At 40.0% G+C, this 15,571-nt stretch overlaps 1 protein-coding gene across 10 annotated transcripts in view; it reads left to right on the top strand.

Moving 5' to 3' along the window:
- The window catches only part of PTK2 (protein tyrosine kinase 2), a 207,444-nt gene that overhangs the window by 176,116 nt on the left and 15,757 nt on the right, over positions 1 to 15,571 (top strand). For 9 of the 10 annotated variants that reach the window (XM_066991244.1, XM_066991243.1, XM_066991242.1 and 6 more), the window contains 4 exons: positions 3,742 to 3,853; positions 6,744 to 6,830; positions 7,869 to 8,006; positions 9,682 to 9,813. In XM_066991244.1, coding sequence (XP_066847345.1) covers positions 3,742 to 3,853; positions 6,744 to 6,830; positions 7,869 to 8,006; positions 9,682 to 9,813 — 469 coding nt within the window. Of the gene's footprint in view, positions 1 to 318; positions 3,090 to 3,741; positions 3,854 to 6,743; positions 6,831 to 7,868; positions 8,007 to 9,681; positions 9,814 to 15,571 lie in introns of those variants that run through there. The other variant, XM_066991246.1, reaches the window with a different exon arrangement.

Genomic DNA, 15,571 nt, shown 5'->3' with positions numbered 1-15,571 from the left:
AAATAAGGCCGGGAATTCTGTGGTATTTGCTCTGTCCAGAGTGGGTAAAGGATGAGTTAGTCATCGCATCCAACACAGAAACGAATGATAGATGGTGGATTTCCAGCTTTAATTCCTCCTAACTTCCTAGGTCCATTTAAGCATTTAACAGACCCAAATCATGCACTATTACCCTTATAGTGTTGCTATTCAGAATGAGTTCTGCCTACCTACAGCACCGTAACCAATTATACATACCACCTCACACGTGTATTATTAAATTTAAACTATTCTTTGCTCTGTTCAATATGCCACGGGTTTGTATTGGTAAGGCAGCACTAGTACAGGCTTTCTTACAGGTCTTCTCCCAGGCTTGTGCTTCTGAGCTGGGCTGCCCTGCACATCCCTTTGGCTGTAATTCTGTTAAAACTCCTTTTAGTATTCAGTGTTAAGCTAGATTTTGATGTTGAGCTTTTTAAATTAATGTCATGCAGTGACATTTTCAGTGCGTCATTGAATGAATTTTGTACCAAGTACCTATTGCTAGCCATTCTTCTCTAATAAAAATAGCAAAATCAGGAGCAGTTTTATCATGGCTGTGACAGGATTGTCGATTAGGCCCTCTGTTGGTTGCTGATGAAGAAGCACAGGTTTTACCAGAGTAGATGATCCCAGATGATCCCTGGACTGCAGGTCATGTGTTAAATACAGATTCAACTCTAAAAAGAATATAAAAAGTAAAATAATGACCGATTCATCCTCCTAAAGTTTGTTTTTACGACAGCAATGAGGTAGTTAACTGATGAAAATGGGACTTGAGCCTTCTTGTGACTGTTTGCTGCAGCTCTTGAAATGTTGCTTATAAACAAAAGGACCAAAACTGATAAGAATGAAGGCAGTTTAAGTCACGTCATTTTGTGGCATCTGGCTGAAAAAATTGTAGCACATACTTGATATATATGATGGCGGTTGCAAAACACTTTGTTGGCCTTTTGATCATCGACAGTGACCATTAGGAATAAAGTCCAGCAAAAGTGCTCTTAAATTAGGGCTGTATGGGGAAAATGTGTTCATCTCCATGCAACCTTGTATTTTTGTTGGCCAGACGAGAGAAAAGAAGCTGCTTGTTGAAGGGTCAGCACTTCCTCTAGGTTCCCACACCACATATGAGCAAACACCAGCATTGCTTTGTCTTCCGAAACGTAAGGCTGCATTTCAGTATTTCAGACATTCCTGCTTTGAACCTCCCAGTAAATGTTTCCTTTTCAATGCCACGGGCAAATTTGAGTGAAAAGGTTCTTTGAAAGTGAAATAAGTTTATTGACTACGCAAACTTTAATAGTAGAGGTTTTCATCAGACATGGCCAAGACGACGACTTAGGTTTGTTTGTTCTACCTCAAGGTTTGCTAGGGAAGTCGTATGGCTAGAAATGCTTCTCTGCTGCTAAAAATACGTGCCGTTTGGGAAAATATGCCTAGATGTGACTCCCCTGACCTCTGCAATTTCTAATAAACCATTGAGAGTCCTCAAGCAGCTGCACCGAGAAAAGGTCAAAAATATCTCTTGGCACACTTGTGCTCCATCTATGGATTGGTCTTCCCTTTGTAAAAACAAAGACATTTCTGTGAGTCATTTATATTCCTTGTGTTTTTTTCGAGTGATGCTTCTCCGAGGCGTTTCTATTTTATATTCTCTTCTTTTCGGTAGTAGTCAAGGGCATCCGGTACAAATTCTGCTGCAGCTCATCAGCCGTTGACCAGGCTACTCGCCGGGCTGGGAGGGAAAGGTCTTCGTGATGACACAGGCAAAGGAATAGCAGGATGAATTAGAGCCTTAAGAAAAAAAGCTGAGCCTGTGTTATGAAAAACAAATCATTTCAGTCAAAATTTGTCATTTCGAGTGATACGATTGAGGTTAATGGTATGGTATTAAATACTGGGACACCACAGATAAAACGGCTTTGACAGCAAGGCAGATAGGTAGCAGTGTTTCATTCCTTTTTATGGAAAAACAGGACTGGGCTGTGACAAATTATACCCGTGGCCCCAAATTGTCAATAAGCCATCTCTAAATTTAGTCAGCTGCTTTTAGCTGACTTTTGTTCCATTCCTTGTGCTCGCATTAGAGCAACTGCCGTATCAACAGCTTCGGTTAAAAAAAAAATGCACATTTTATTTGTGTGGGTAGGTGTTTTTTTGTTTTGCTGGTATTTTTTGGTTAAGGTTTGAGGTATTTCTTCAAAGATTGTAATCGTGGTTCGTGGCTCCAGATGCGTCCCAACTGATTTCTCACGATACATAAAAATGCATGCTGAATATCTGAAGTCTGACCTAGCCTTAAAGTGGTGCATTTTTGCTAATTCTTCATGAGTTCACGTAAGAAATACTCTTTTTCCTTACTCTGTAGGAGGAGAGAGGTGGTAAAGTAGAAGGATTTTCTTTTTAGTCGCCTCTGTCGGGCTGTAGCTGTTTGTCTGCAATAGCTCTATCAGAACGACTGCTGCAAATAACTTTGTCTGATTTTGTTTTTGTTCCACATTCTTGTGTTCCTTCGGCAGTGATGGATTGAAATTGCTGCAATACTCAGAAACTCGGGTAGGCTGCAGTGAGATGAGCTGACTTCCCTGCTTTTAAGAAGTGGCATGAATTTTTTTGGCTGAGGGAGGAAAGGCGAAGTTCTAGTCTCCGACCAAGCAGGAATTTATTCTTGAAACAAGCAGCGAAGTTCCAAGATTAGAATAGATTGCTGTAGTTGATCTCATCCCTTGCATGAGTAATTCTGGGTGGTTATTTAGTCGTCTGAGCAGGAGATTATAAACTCAGAACCGAGCTTTGTTTCTAGAAACTGGAGTGCTAAAGGAGCTGGGATAGCTCCTTTACGGGATTATCTTTACTCTGGGGAGATCAACGTGTAAATAATCTGCCCTGCTCAGATCTCTAGACTATCCATGTAGCTTGCAGCTCCCTCGTCCAAAGCTTCATTCTGAGCAGTTCTTAAATGGCAAATATCCAACATTAATAATCCACATAGCAGAACTGGGAGGAGGCTGCTGTGGGGGCAGCAGTATCACGGTGAACTTCAAACGGTCTTTTTAATAGTCAGAACAGTGGTAAGTAGCAAACTAGTTTTACTACTGTCTTGTGCTTTGTTTGAAAATGTACCCTTCTGACCTGAGCGTTTAAAAGCTGAGTAAATGCTGTCAGATATTTCTGTCTTGCTGAATTGCTTTGCTGAATGCGTTCCTGGTTAGGCTGAAATGTAAGAGGAAAGCATGGTATTTGAGATGGGTTTTTTTGACTGCTTTGTTTAACAGAGGGAAAAATCCCAGTGATTTGAAGCTCAGCTGAGCTTCCATAAAGAACGTATTTTCGGTTTGTTTTGATCCTTTGCAGCAATTCGGTATTTTCATGTGAAAAATAAGTTTTCATGCAAGTGAGTGCTTGGTTTATTGTCTTTGAGGATTTCTCTGTGTAATTACACATCAAAAGAAATGTTAACATGCAAAAAACTTTTTGTAGAAGATCAACCACAGCTTTCTGAAAGCCCTGTGCTGCTTCGGTTGTTGAAAGCACGCTGACAACCCTACAGATGTATTTCTTCAGGATACTGGTTTCCAGAACCAATATACATAAAAGAACTTTGTCTTAAAAGTTCTCACTCACTCTTTCGTGTAGTATTCATTAGCTTGAGAGACGTGGGAGCTCCGAGGTTTGTTAGACATGGAGTTGGAGTTTTACTTACATACGATGTGTTTTTCTTAGTACAATACTGGAGGAAGAGAAGCTGCAGCAAGAAGAACGAATGAGAATGGAATCCAGGCGACAAGTCACGGTGTCCTGGGACTCAGGAGGATCGGATGAGGCTCCTCCCAAGGTAGCTAAGATATCAGAACACAAAGCATGAGTGTGTCTAAAAGTAATAATAATAAATAAATTGAATTACAAGGATTATTATTCTTCAAAGCCTCGTTTGATGGGTTGGTTAAGAACGGCGTTCTGCCCAATTTTGTCATCATCTGCTAATGCTTGCCTGAAATGACCCAGCTCTGCTTAGGCTGTTATTAGAACTGATCTGTGCTATAATTTTGCACTGACAATTTTCTGTTTCTTGTTTGTTTAACTTGCAAGAGACTCCCATAGTTGCCACAAAAATGTTTCCTGGCTTTTTCTTTCTTTCTTCTAGCACTACTATGAAACGTTAGCTGGTGAGATCTCAGACGTTTGTAAAGCTTATTTATAAAAATCAATGACAGAAGAGAAATTAATTAATTGTATTTTTCTTATTCCAAACAGATAACGGTTTTACTTCCCAAGGACATTATGTGTTTTAGTTTACACTTAATTTTGTTTCATTGCATGTCTGCCCTGTTTTGGATGTCCCTGATAAGCTCTCCAGTTGGGGTAGTCAAACCTCTCCAGTTGCTGAGCGCGTTCTTCTTCCATAACTTGCGTGCTTTTCCAAAGATTTATTTTGCACTTTGAAGGATCAAGTCCATACTTGGGAGGATGTCATTTTGTGCAGTCACTGCTGTGATGTGGAATAATATCTGCATCCTAATCAGTCTGTGATAAATTCCTGTAGTCTTCTACTTGAGCTCTAGTGCTGATGGGGATTTTAGTAGTAGTAGCAGGGCCCCTTCTGCTGCCCCAACGGCCATAGGAAGGCAACTTATTTTTGTTTGGTTTCCCCACGTCTAGCTTCTTGCCTGATAGATTTCCTAGCTTGGTTCTCCATTTTGGTAGCTTTGTGGCAACCAAGAAATACAGACACTGAAGCTGCTGCTTTCATTTCAGAGTTGAGAACGGCAAAGAATCCATCGACTTGTTTAGGCACCTGAGACTGACAGGATTCGGTGTATATGTAAACAGATAACATACCGAATAACAGAAGCAGATAAACCGCGTGAATTGGAACAATGTGCTACTTAATTATTACGAAATTGTTTAAGAATGTAGTCTTCAGGGCTTAAAAATACCTTTAATTAATGTAATGAATGAGCCACACCATAGTAGAAGTGATCATCATCAGAGCTCTGGGTGTGACCCATAAATGAAAACACCTGAAAAAAGATGTGTTAGGATTGAAATCAGTGCTCCTACCACTGCGTACCTTTTCTTGGAGGGGGGAGAAGGGGGTCTCAGTATTTTAACTCTTCGAGGTACTCTCACTGTATATACAATACAGTCAAATGGTTAGGTTTTTTGTACAGTGTGATTTTGTAAAATATGGATATGCATGCTAATGACATTTGAACAAGTTGAATTTTACAGATAAGGAATTTCAAGCATCTCAAGTTACTTTGTAAATTTTTAATGGCAACAAAAGACTTTTTCTTATAACAATTCATTATAAAAGTTTCAGTTCTTTACAGGGCTTAAACTTCCTTTTACTTCACAGCCTTAAATTCCTACACGTTCTCAGATAATTCACAGCTATCACAATCTGTACTATGAAATTACTTGGATTGCAGTGATTAGTTAGAAACCAAAAATAACAAGTACTGAGTGATAACAACATTTTTCATGCAGCGATGATAAAATTCTGTAGTCCCAAAGAACTGTGAAAGTAGCTTTTAACTGCCAGAGGGACACCAGGAGCCCATTTGCAAAACGATGAGGTTTGGTTTGGGTTTTGTTTTTCTCTTTGGTTGATTTTTTTTTCCCTTCTGAAATACCCAGCAGCACTGTTCCTCGGGAAAAAAGGCAAACGTACCTTCGGAGGTTAATATCAAGTACAAATAACAGAACGCTGCTTCTTGGAAGATAAAAGTACACTTCTGAGAAACTTTTTCCAGCATTGCTTCTTCCACTGGTGTGAAGTTTCTGTGCCTGTTCTGGCAAAAGGGAGGTCTGTTCAGTGTGTGCAGGAAAACAGGCTTTTCAGACAGCTTTCTGAACTGGGCTTTCTGAATTTCTGGTGACTTTTCTCATGTATTTCTGTGATTATACCTCCTCTTTGATTACGTGCAAAGTATTGTCTTTTTCCTGAAGGGGTAAAGGAAGATACTCAGATAAATAATGTGATAGCTCTTCTTTAGCTCCTTTCTAATAGAAACTGTTTCTGTTTTTTCTTGGCTGGGAATGGGTTGCAACCCAAAGCATGTATAATGAAGGACATGGGGTTCAGAATATGACCAAAAGCACCTTCCATTTTGAGGCAATGAATTGCATGGGGGTTAATAATCAGAACCAAGTTTAGTCTTCACAATAATGTGTGGAAATATTCATGCTAAACAGAACTTAATTTGTGCTCTGACTGAAGCAAAAGATTTTGCTGCTGGGAACAGTCACAAAACAACAGATTAATGGCAAAACTTTACGTAATGCAGATTATAAACTTGGAACCTGCGCTATTTGCACCTGGAAGCATGATTTAAGAATCATTCTTTTCTGTGATATTCTGTCTGGACTTAACTAGTACAGAGAAGGCCCTGTGGTGCAAACAATTAAATACGCCCCAAAAACGTACAGAGCGAGTGTTATTTATTACGGAATCACAGAATTGTCTAGGTTGGAAGAGATATCTAGCAAACAATTCAGCTTCTTTTTTTTCCAGACAAAAAAAAAAAAGGAGGAAAACTTAATTTTTATATGTATGTTTGTTTGTTTGTTTTAAGTGTAAATAACTTAGAATGTTTATTTCAGGGATTTTTTTTTTGAGCTTGTTTTTGTGATGTGCCTCCTATAAATGTTTGTTTCAGCAAAGAGGAATTTTGTGTGTTTAGTTTCCTGTTTCTAAAGACTTTTTTCCGTTACACTTACAGCCCAGCAGGCCTGGTTACCCCAGTCCAAGATCCAGTGAAGGGTTTTATCCGAGTCCACAGCATATGGTACAGCCAAATCACTACCAGGTATTAAATTTAACACTGCGTGTTTTCTTTCAAACGTGGAGTTTATAACTCAGTTGCAGCTGGTGGGATTGATTCACTTCTTACACAGTTTAGTTTCATTAAGTTGCCTTAAACGTGTTTTTTTTTGTTTGTTTTACATCAGAACAAACCCTGAACTGAGCCTGGTAGGGTTACTCCAGGTGATAGGTATTTTCGGATCTGATGCAGTGCTCAAATTCTTGAAAACTGAAGTGAAATACATTAGACATTTTCATATTTACTGAAGGAATATAATGTTCATGTTAGCATTTTTTCTAAGCTATGAAATTACTTGCGTTGTAAATTGCAGGGATTAGCTGCCACGCTTTCCTTGGGTTTATTGATACTCTGCTCCCTGATGTTTCTCTGAAATGTTTTTATTTTCTGTTAGCTGATAGCCTCCTGTAAGTATTCTTGGGTTTGTTCAAATCAACATCCATATACAACAGACTCAGTCGAGGTTCTTTTTCCTGCGGAGTGGGGGAGGTTTTCCTTGTTTGAATTGGAATACTTCAGGCTCATTAAAACTACTTTGATTTTTCTGTGGGGAAGTTCTCAGGCTGCGCAGTTAGGCACAGTAATTACATGCAGTCACTCAAGGCTTAAGCTTGTAATATGCACTGGGGGGTACATATTTGTATGGCTCCACAGGGCGGTGTGTGCATGGCTCCTACTAACTTGAACATGAGTTCTGCATGTGTAGGTCTTATAAATGTATCGATACGGTTGGTTTTGTTCATCAGAGGACTTTGATCTTTTTGACTACAGAGGTTGAAACATACTTTCTAATGCTGTTGTTTGGGTAGGCTTCCTCAGATAGTATAAGTCTTTGAGTTTTTATCATGTTGTGGCTTGGCTCCCTTCTTCTGCTGTTGCTTCTCCTCCTCCCTTGCAGTGACCACTTGAATTGAGTCAATTCTGCACTTTCATATTTGCTCCCTTGAAAAAATAAAATAAAATCTATTAAATATGGGGAAACGTAAGTTTGCTTACATAATACCTCTTGCATTTTCCCTAAAGGTATCTGGCTACCCTGGTTCTCACGGGATACCAGCCATGGCAGGCAGCATCTATCCAGGGCAGGCTTCTCTCTTGGATCAAACAGATTCCTGGAACCATCGACCTCAGGAAATATCAGTGTGGCAACCAAACATGGAGGTATCGTGAACTGACACACCTGTTGATGCACTCTGTACAGTAAACACGCTTTTTTATTCTTCAGATACCTCTGGAAATTATTGTAGGAAAATTGAGTATGTTTCTCGGGTGTTTTTTAAGTTGCCTTCTTGGAATAGGATTGGAGTCATGACTGAATTCAGTTCTTTTTGAACCAAATCTTCTTATGTGAGATTGGACGTAGTGTTTGTACTCTTTACACAAATTCTTGATGAAGTTACTACTACTTAGCACCTTAACTAAGACATTGAGACTAATTGGGTGATGATAGTTATCCTGAGTTTGTTAGAAGAAGGCTTTACTGAAACTTAGCGGTGTTAAGAGAGGAGGAAAAACTCATGTTAAAATTTGTGATATCATTACCTATTTAAAAATACCTCGCACGGGAGACACCCAGTATAGCAAGTATATCCAAGGATTCTCTGTAACTTATCTGGAACAGCAAATGAAGTGGTCTGCAAAACTGTTCTTGAGTTATATTCTTGGTAGATGCTTTTCAGCCTCTCAACAATTGCGTATAGTTGCAAGGAATATAAAATTATTTCCCCCTCTAACCTTCCATCATTTTTTTCTGTTCTTCTCCAATATTTTATACTTTTTTTCATTCTATTTTATCCTTCCACAAAGATTCTCTTTTTGCAGTTTCTGTCTTAAATCCACTTGCACTCCCTAAGCAATGTTCTGTTCTTTGTGCCTCTGGTAAATTTTTAAGTGAGAACTGAGGTTGACACCCGAAATACAATAGAGCAGATTCGTGTCTAAGCCTTCAGTTTGCGTCAGGTAACTCTTGGTAGATTTGGTCATATTTTCTGCCATTACAACTTGCTGCCGTGTTGTTGTTATTCATGCTGTGTATAGTTGAGGGCCGTCATCCCAAGTAGTTCAACATTCCTGTTTGTTCTAGAAGGTCAATTTGAGATTACTCACCACAGAAACAACTTCATTCAAGCACAACATAGTTAACTAAAGTATTGGTGGAAGCATGTGAATACTTTGCACATGTTCGTATTAATAAGCTACAGCCAAAGTTTTCACAAAAGCTTGGGAAGTTGGTTACCTGTAGACGGCCTCAGTGAAGTTAGTTTGCAAACTCACCGCGGCTTCTCTAAAAATTTTAATTTATACGTTACTTGCTAATGATTTCAAGACAGCGTTGGGATATCACATATTGAGTATTGTAGGCTAAAGACATACATAAAAGCTTGTTCAAAAAATCCATTAAGTCTTTTCATGACGTGATTTACAAGTGTCAGCTGAAACAGAAAAGGGTATTTGGTTTGGGTAAAACACATATCCTGCAGCTTTAACAACTGGATAGTTGCATTATTGCACAAGAAAAGGAAATTGATAAATGTTATTGTTGTCCAACTTGAAGTGCAACATATGAAGTGACAACATTATTGAAAAATAAAGCAGGATTTTTCAAATCTTTTTGGTTCCAGTGATTAGGAGCAAGGCAAATAAAATGTTTGCAGTTGGAAAGAGTTTCTTCTGATGACCTGCTTCAGTTTATAAGCAGATCGAGGAACTCTGCTTGATTGCTATTGTGCGCTGGGGCTTTTAAAAATCCACTCTTTTATAATCTGTAAGTTCTTGCAGCTGTTTTCACAAACTGTCAGTGGTTTTGAGATTGCATAAACTTAACTCGATTTTGTAGGATTCAGGCACTTTGGACATACGAGGAATGGGGCAGGTTCTACCCACACATCTCATGGAGGAGAGATTGATACGACAACAACAAGAGATGGAAGAAGATCAACGCTGGCTTGAAAAGGAGGAACGATTCCTGGTAAAATTTTGTTTCATGGTGCTTCTTAACTCTTTTCGTTGCAGCTTGCTAAAACTGGTCGTTTCTGTGAAATGAGAATATTTACTGAACACAGGAGTCGATTCCAAAATGCAGGTTTGGAAGAAGTTCTTCACTGAAGTGTTCAGCTAGGAAGTGTGTCCTGTGTTACAGGTGCCTCAAACATATTTTTTTTTTAGTGAGTCTCACTTGATTCAGTCAAGTATTTATGTGTGAAAAGTTGTGGGTTCTGTGGCCATCTGAAGATTGCATGTTTATTCTTAAGGATATAGATCTGTGCACGCTCTGCCCCTAAAAAAGGGATTACTTTCAGCCATCTAGCAACCCTGACTGTAATAAGACTTGCAAGCAGTCTCACACCGAAGGAATAAAGAGACACGTCAGTGGGAAGAAATAATTTAAAAAGAGAGCTCTGTGAGGTGGGGGGAAAGCTCTGAGCATCGCCAGGAAAAAGAAGAAATGCTTTGGTAATGGCATCTTCTGTTGCTGTTTCTCTGCAGTTCCAGGTTTTCTTGTTGTCAGAGCCACTGATGTACATTTCTGAGTTCAACTCTGGCTTCCTTATTGTCAAAATTCGAGTTCAGTGTTAAAATTCTGCTACTCGAGACTGTTGGCTACAGATGCAGCAGAAGATGCTAGTAGCATGTTACCCAGTATAGGCTCATGCTGACAAGCCTCCCTTGGCAGGTGAATAAATGACAGTGGTGTGATACGGATTGTGACAAATACCAGTCACACATTTGGTCGTAAGTGTATTTCAAGGAATGTTTTCTTTTGGAAGCTTTGTACGTCGTTTGTAGGTACAAAACATGTTTGTATAAGTGCAGGTGCCCTAGGTTTGTTAGGGGAGGTAAGTTTAAATAAACTTGCTGTGTATTTAAAGCAGATGATGATAACGGCAGACAGTTTCTATAAGAGTTTTCTGCACTGTCTAGAGCAGGCCTCCAGGGATGTCTTTGTTGTACAGATGAATTATTTGTAGTTTGGACATCAAAGTTCACTGGCTATGGTTGTCCCACAGAGCTTGAGAAAATGTCTTTTAGGGATATTGAAGCCAGTACATTGAGTTCCTTGCGAATAAGAATTTGTGCTTTATTCTACAGGAAGCCTGTGGGAGGGAATGGAGAGCAGATCTTGTGTGTTGACAGCGTTACTGAGACCTAGTTCCTTGCCAGTTGCATTACCTTACTCTGTCAGGGTTTTAGTTGATGCAGTATCCAGAACCGTTCACAACAGCCCCTGGCATGGAGACAACAAAGGATAAATCTCTACGTGCTGTTGAGAGCTACTGGTGATGCCCACATGCCCATTACATGTTCTAGCCATGATCCAAATCGTGCTAGAGTTGTTACTTTTGATTAACAGCTTGGTTTTGACGTGTTTCTCTGTACATACACGTGGGAATTTGCAGCTTGCCGTTGGATGATAGTAGAAAAACCACTGAACCCAGATCGCTTTGTCCAATTTATTGCAAGATTGAAGAGAGGGAGGGGAAAGGAAAAATTCTTGCCTAATTTAGGCATTCGCTTTTCCAGTCTCGAGCAGCACTCATTGCTTGTGATTTTCACAAGCTTAGTAGGTCAAATTGTGGATTCAAACTTAAATCACTGTCAAGAACTTTTTGAGGGATTAACATATTGCTCCTGAGGATGCCTTTTAATAGAATGCCTCTGAGAATGAGGCATTTGTGACTTCAGGTGGTGGCACTAGGTTACGTGGGACCTTTGACATTGGAGGATAGGTGATAATTAATCGTAGCACTTGGTATTCTGCTTTGGTTCAGCCTCAGGACCATCAGGATGTGGTCCTGAGGTTCAGGATGTGGTGCCAGGTCACCATCCCACAGATTGCTGCCTGAGGAGGGACTCGTTGATTTTTCTTTTGGCCTCTAATAGTCTTTACTGCTGGAGAGACACCATCACTGCTGCCACGTCCTGCTTAAAGGAAAACCTGTGAACTTGTGAGCAGTTCTACAGCTCTGCAGTTTGCCAGCACCGAATTCGGTTGGTGTAAACCTTAGAAAGTTAAAAAGGCAAAAAGCAGAGAAAGATCGAGAGGAAGTTAAGTGTGAACTTAAATGGCCAAAATGGGGAATTGGAATTCATGAGAGTTTTGTCCTTCTGCGCTAACATGTTGACCACACAGACTTGGGGCTTACATTTGAATGCCTATTACACATTTACACACTGTCGAAAGCTGAGCCATGATAGCCACAGGGTGTATTTGAACCCGTAGCATGATAGGTGTCAGAGGAAGCTTCAGTTTATAGGTGGGTGTTTCATGGAAAAGGAGCATAGTTTTCTAGGGTTAGCCCTGAAAAAATAAAGATGTTAGAAAAGTTGCTGAGGGGAGGCACTCCCAGAGGCCTTGCACTTTTCCTGAAGAATATCCAGAGTTTATACAGGAGAGTCCAAACTACATACAGCGTAGAAATATATATATTATTTTATATATATACACACACACTCCTTGTCCCATGGCCTCTAGTAAAGAGGTGACGTTTCTTCTCTCAGGAGAAGGGACTTCCCTAATTGTGCTCCAAGTGATTTAAGGAGGAGAGCAACTTGCTCTGTCAAAGTCAATGTCATGTCTCTCACTTGCTTTTCCTGCTTTCTGCAGGAAAACTGACCTTTAGATTTTGGTCACGTTGTTTGGCTGAAGCGTGGCCCTCCCTTCCCTGCTATAGGTTTCAGAAGAATATTTTTCCCTTTGAGCACAGAGAACAATAGAGAGAGGAGAGCCAGAATTTAATTTTTAACTTATGTAACTGCAGTCTAGTGTACTTAAACTGACTGCTTTCAAAAGCAGCCCCTATTTACACAACCCTCAGACTCCTACAGCATATCACACTTCTACTACCGAGAATTGGACTCACGGAGGATTAACTGCAAATCATTTAATGTGAGACGCTGCAAGACGAAAGGGCCTCGCTGGGGTTTCTGTTAGTACAGTTTTTATTTCCCTAGAGTAACAGCAGCACGCTCGTGACTCAAAATTTATTGCTGCTTCTACAAAGACAAAATACAACTCAAAGCATGTTAGCACAAGCACGAACAGCGCTGATGCTGTGTGTGCTAGAAGAGAGACCCCAGATGAAGAACAAAATCGCAGTGGCATTGAAATGGAAATGTACCAGTCTTCAGAGGGGATGTTATCTGTGTAAGCAGTTTGTCTGAAACTGGTCCTTTGAGAACACACAACCAGTCAGTACTTGAGAGGAGATAGAAATGTTTGCAAGCTGCAGTCTTAAATAGAATCCAAAATTCTGAGATCCTGCCGGAAAAAGAGAAAACAAACATCTCTCTTCATGGGAAGCTCCTGAATAAAAATAAATCTGTTGTGTAAAAACTGAGCAGTAAAGAACATCTTAAATTTTAAATTGAATCAAATTTATTCACTGGGAGGTAAGAAGAGAACAGGGAAGGTGGGGAGGGTTGTTTCCTTCAGGACTACACCCCGTCCCATCGCCTGATACAGAAGGGACACCGCACACTAGGTGTTTAATGGACACCGATTAGACCTGCAATTTTTCATGCTGTCCTGGACGAAATACCTCTAGGAAGGAGACAGAAATCTGTGAATTATTTTTGAGGAAGTCAAAGCAAAGACGAAGCATTGCAGCGTTTCACACGTGGTGCGGGCAGCCACAGAAGATGCTGTCTGTGCAAGGCAGATGGGTCAGATAGCTGCCACACAAACATTGCACTAAACAGGTGGAATTCTGTTTGGCTTTCTGAGCAAGGAATCTTGCTGTACAGTCCTTTAGGTGCTGCGGTCCACAAGATTTTCACTCATTTATATCCTGGGATGTTTGGGTGGTTACCTCATTCCCACAGGAAGCATCACAAGAAGTACACGAAGCTCTCGTTCTGCACTTTCATATTATTTTTCATCCATCTGGGTATTTCCACTCTAAAAAAATAAGATTTACAAAAATTGATCAAGGTTTTACTCTTACGTAGCGCAAAGCATGTAGAAGCTGAATGAGCAGCCTCCACCCCTAAAAGCAGAGCTCCATGATCACAAATAGCCTGACAGCTCACTGTAACTAAAAGATTTGGCACGTTACCCTGCAGTCTGGCGCGCATCCTGAGATACTTGCACTTCATGTCGAGCCTGCTGGCTTCCCTTTGCAGTGTGTGTGCACAGAAAATCAGGATTGAAGGATTGAAATACTCCATCAGGGCCACAGCACGTAAACGTTAACCTTCCAGCCCTGATCTCATGTGTAGCAGTACTTTAAAAGCAAATCAGTTAATTCATTGAGTTAAAATAATTTTTAAAAAGCCCTCTGAGGATACTTTGATTTTGGGGTCTTGGCAGAAGTTTGGAACTGCCAGGAACTATCCTGATTTTTTTTTTATTTGCTTCTAGAAGAGCACATCATCTGTATTTTAATAGAGAGTTTGGCCCCAAAGGGGAATCTGTCTGTAACCACAGTTAAGAAGCCAGTGGTGGTGGTGATGCCATGCTTAACTGACAGCTCTTAGTTGGCTTAGCAGAAGTTGTGGGACAGAAATTGTCACGCTGTTATCTTCTCAAGGTGACATTCTAAGTACAACAGCATAGTGAAATTTGTGGGTTTTATCTTGTAACTTCTTACACTGTAGCTGGCCATCTCTGAAGCAGCCCTCTGCAGAGGCATTTCCTTCTTTTGGGACATCTCCATGAATTTCTTCCCCATTTAAATTTAATTGCCAGCTTGAACCTTTCTGTTGTGGTTGTATTGACGGTATGTGGCATTGTTTTTTATTATATGAAATAAGGATGTATTTGCACGCTCCTTTTAGTGACTCCGCAGCAGATAGAACAGCGTTGTGCTGAGAAATTTAGAGCTCTTTCCTGTGATGTTTAGAAGAAATAACTCGCATAGTTTCCTTATCGTATTTGGTTTTGGTTTTTTTTTCTTCTGAAATTCCCACATAGTTGTGGTTTTAGTATTTGTCCTATTCTGACACTGAGAATTGCAATTCAAGTATAATTGATGTGAACTGTTGCTAAAATAAGATTTTAATTTTTAGCCTGAGAAAATCCCACTGAGATGTTACAGTTCGGCATGTCTTGAGAACGCCAAGACATACATGTTCTTTTATTAGTGAGTGACCGGGAATTCTGGAAATAAAATAGATTTTGTTCCAGTTTGTCAACATATGCATCCTGTCTGAAAAGTCCTCTTAAAGTTTCCAAAGATTTCAGATAGTAGACTATTTATTGGGGGGGAAAGCCATTTACTTTTCCAGGGCTTTGATTTTCTGCAAGATTTTGATAAAATCCTACCAGGAATATATATCTGTAATGGATACAATAGTAAGTAGAAAAGACGTTGCCCAGACTTTTTAGTCTGGTAAAGTTGCTGCTTTCACCAAAAAATAAAAATAAAAAAAAATGAAGTTCGTGTGTTTAGGCAGTCCCATAATATGACGAGTATGAAACACATTTGAGGATGACTTGTCATCATGGCCAGTCACTGTGCTAAAAAAATATCCTCGCAAGTGAGAAACATTTTCAGAAAAATCTGAAATCGTAAATCACCCATTTCCCAAAGGCTTCATTCTCTGAAATGAAGAGACAACACAAGAGTTTAAGCAGGGTGCTTCTAGGCATGGCTTACTAAGACGTCTTGCTTGTTACATTCAGTCTGGGAGACTTCACAGCCAAAATTATAGCTTGAGGATTTTTCCCCTGACGTGTTATATATACACCTGGGAGCACCGCTTGTGCTCCAACAAGTTGGAGAAAT

This window comes from Anser cygnoides, chromosome 2 (genome assembly GCF_040182565.1).
Source record: "Anser cygnoides isolate HZ-2024a breed goose chromosome 2, Taihu_goose_T2T_genome, whole genome shotgun sequence".
Lineage (NCBI taxonomy): Eukaryota > Metazoa > Chordata > Aves > Anseriformes > Anatidae > Anser > Anser cygnoides.
Note: the sequence above shows the minus strand (reverse complement) of the source record. Positions and strands in the feature narration are given on the sequence as shown.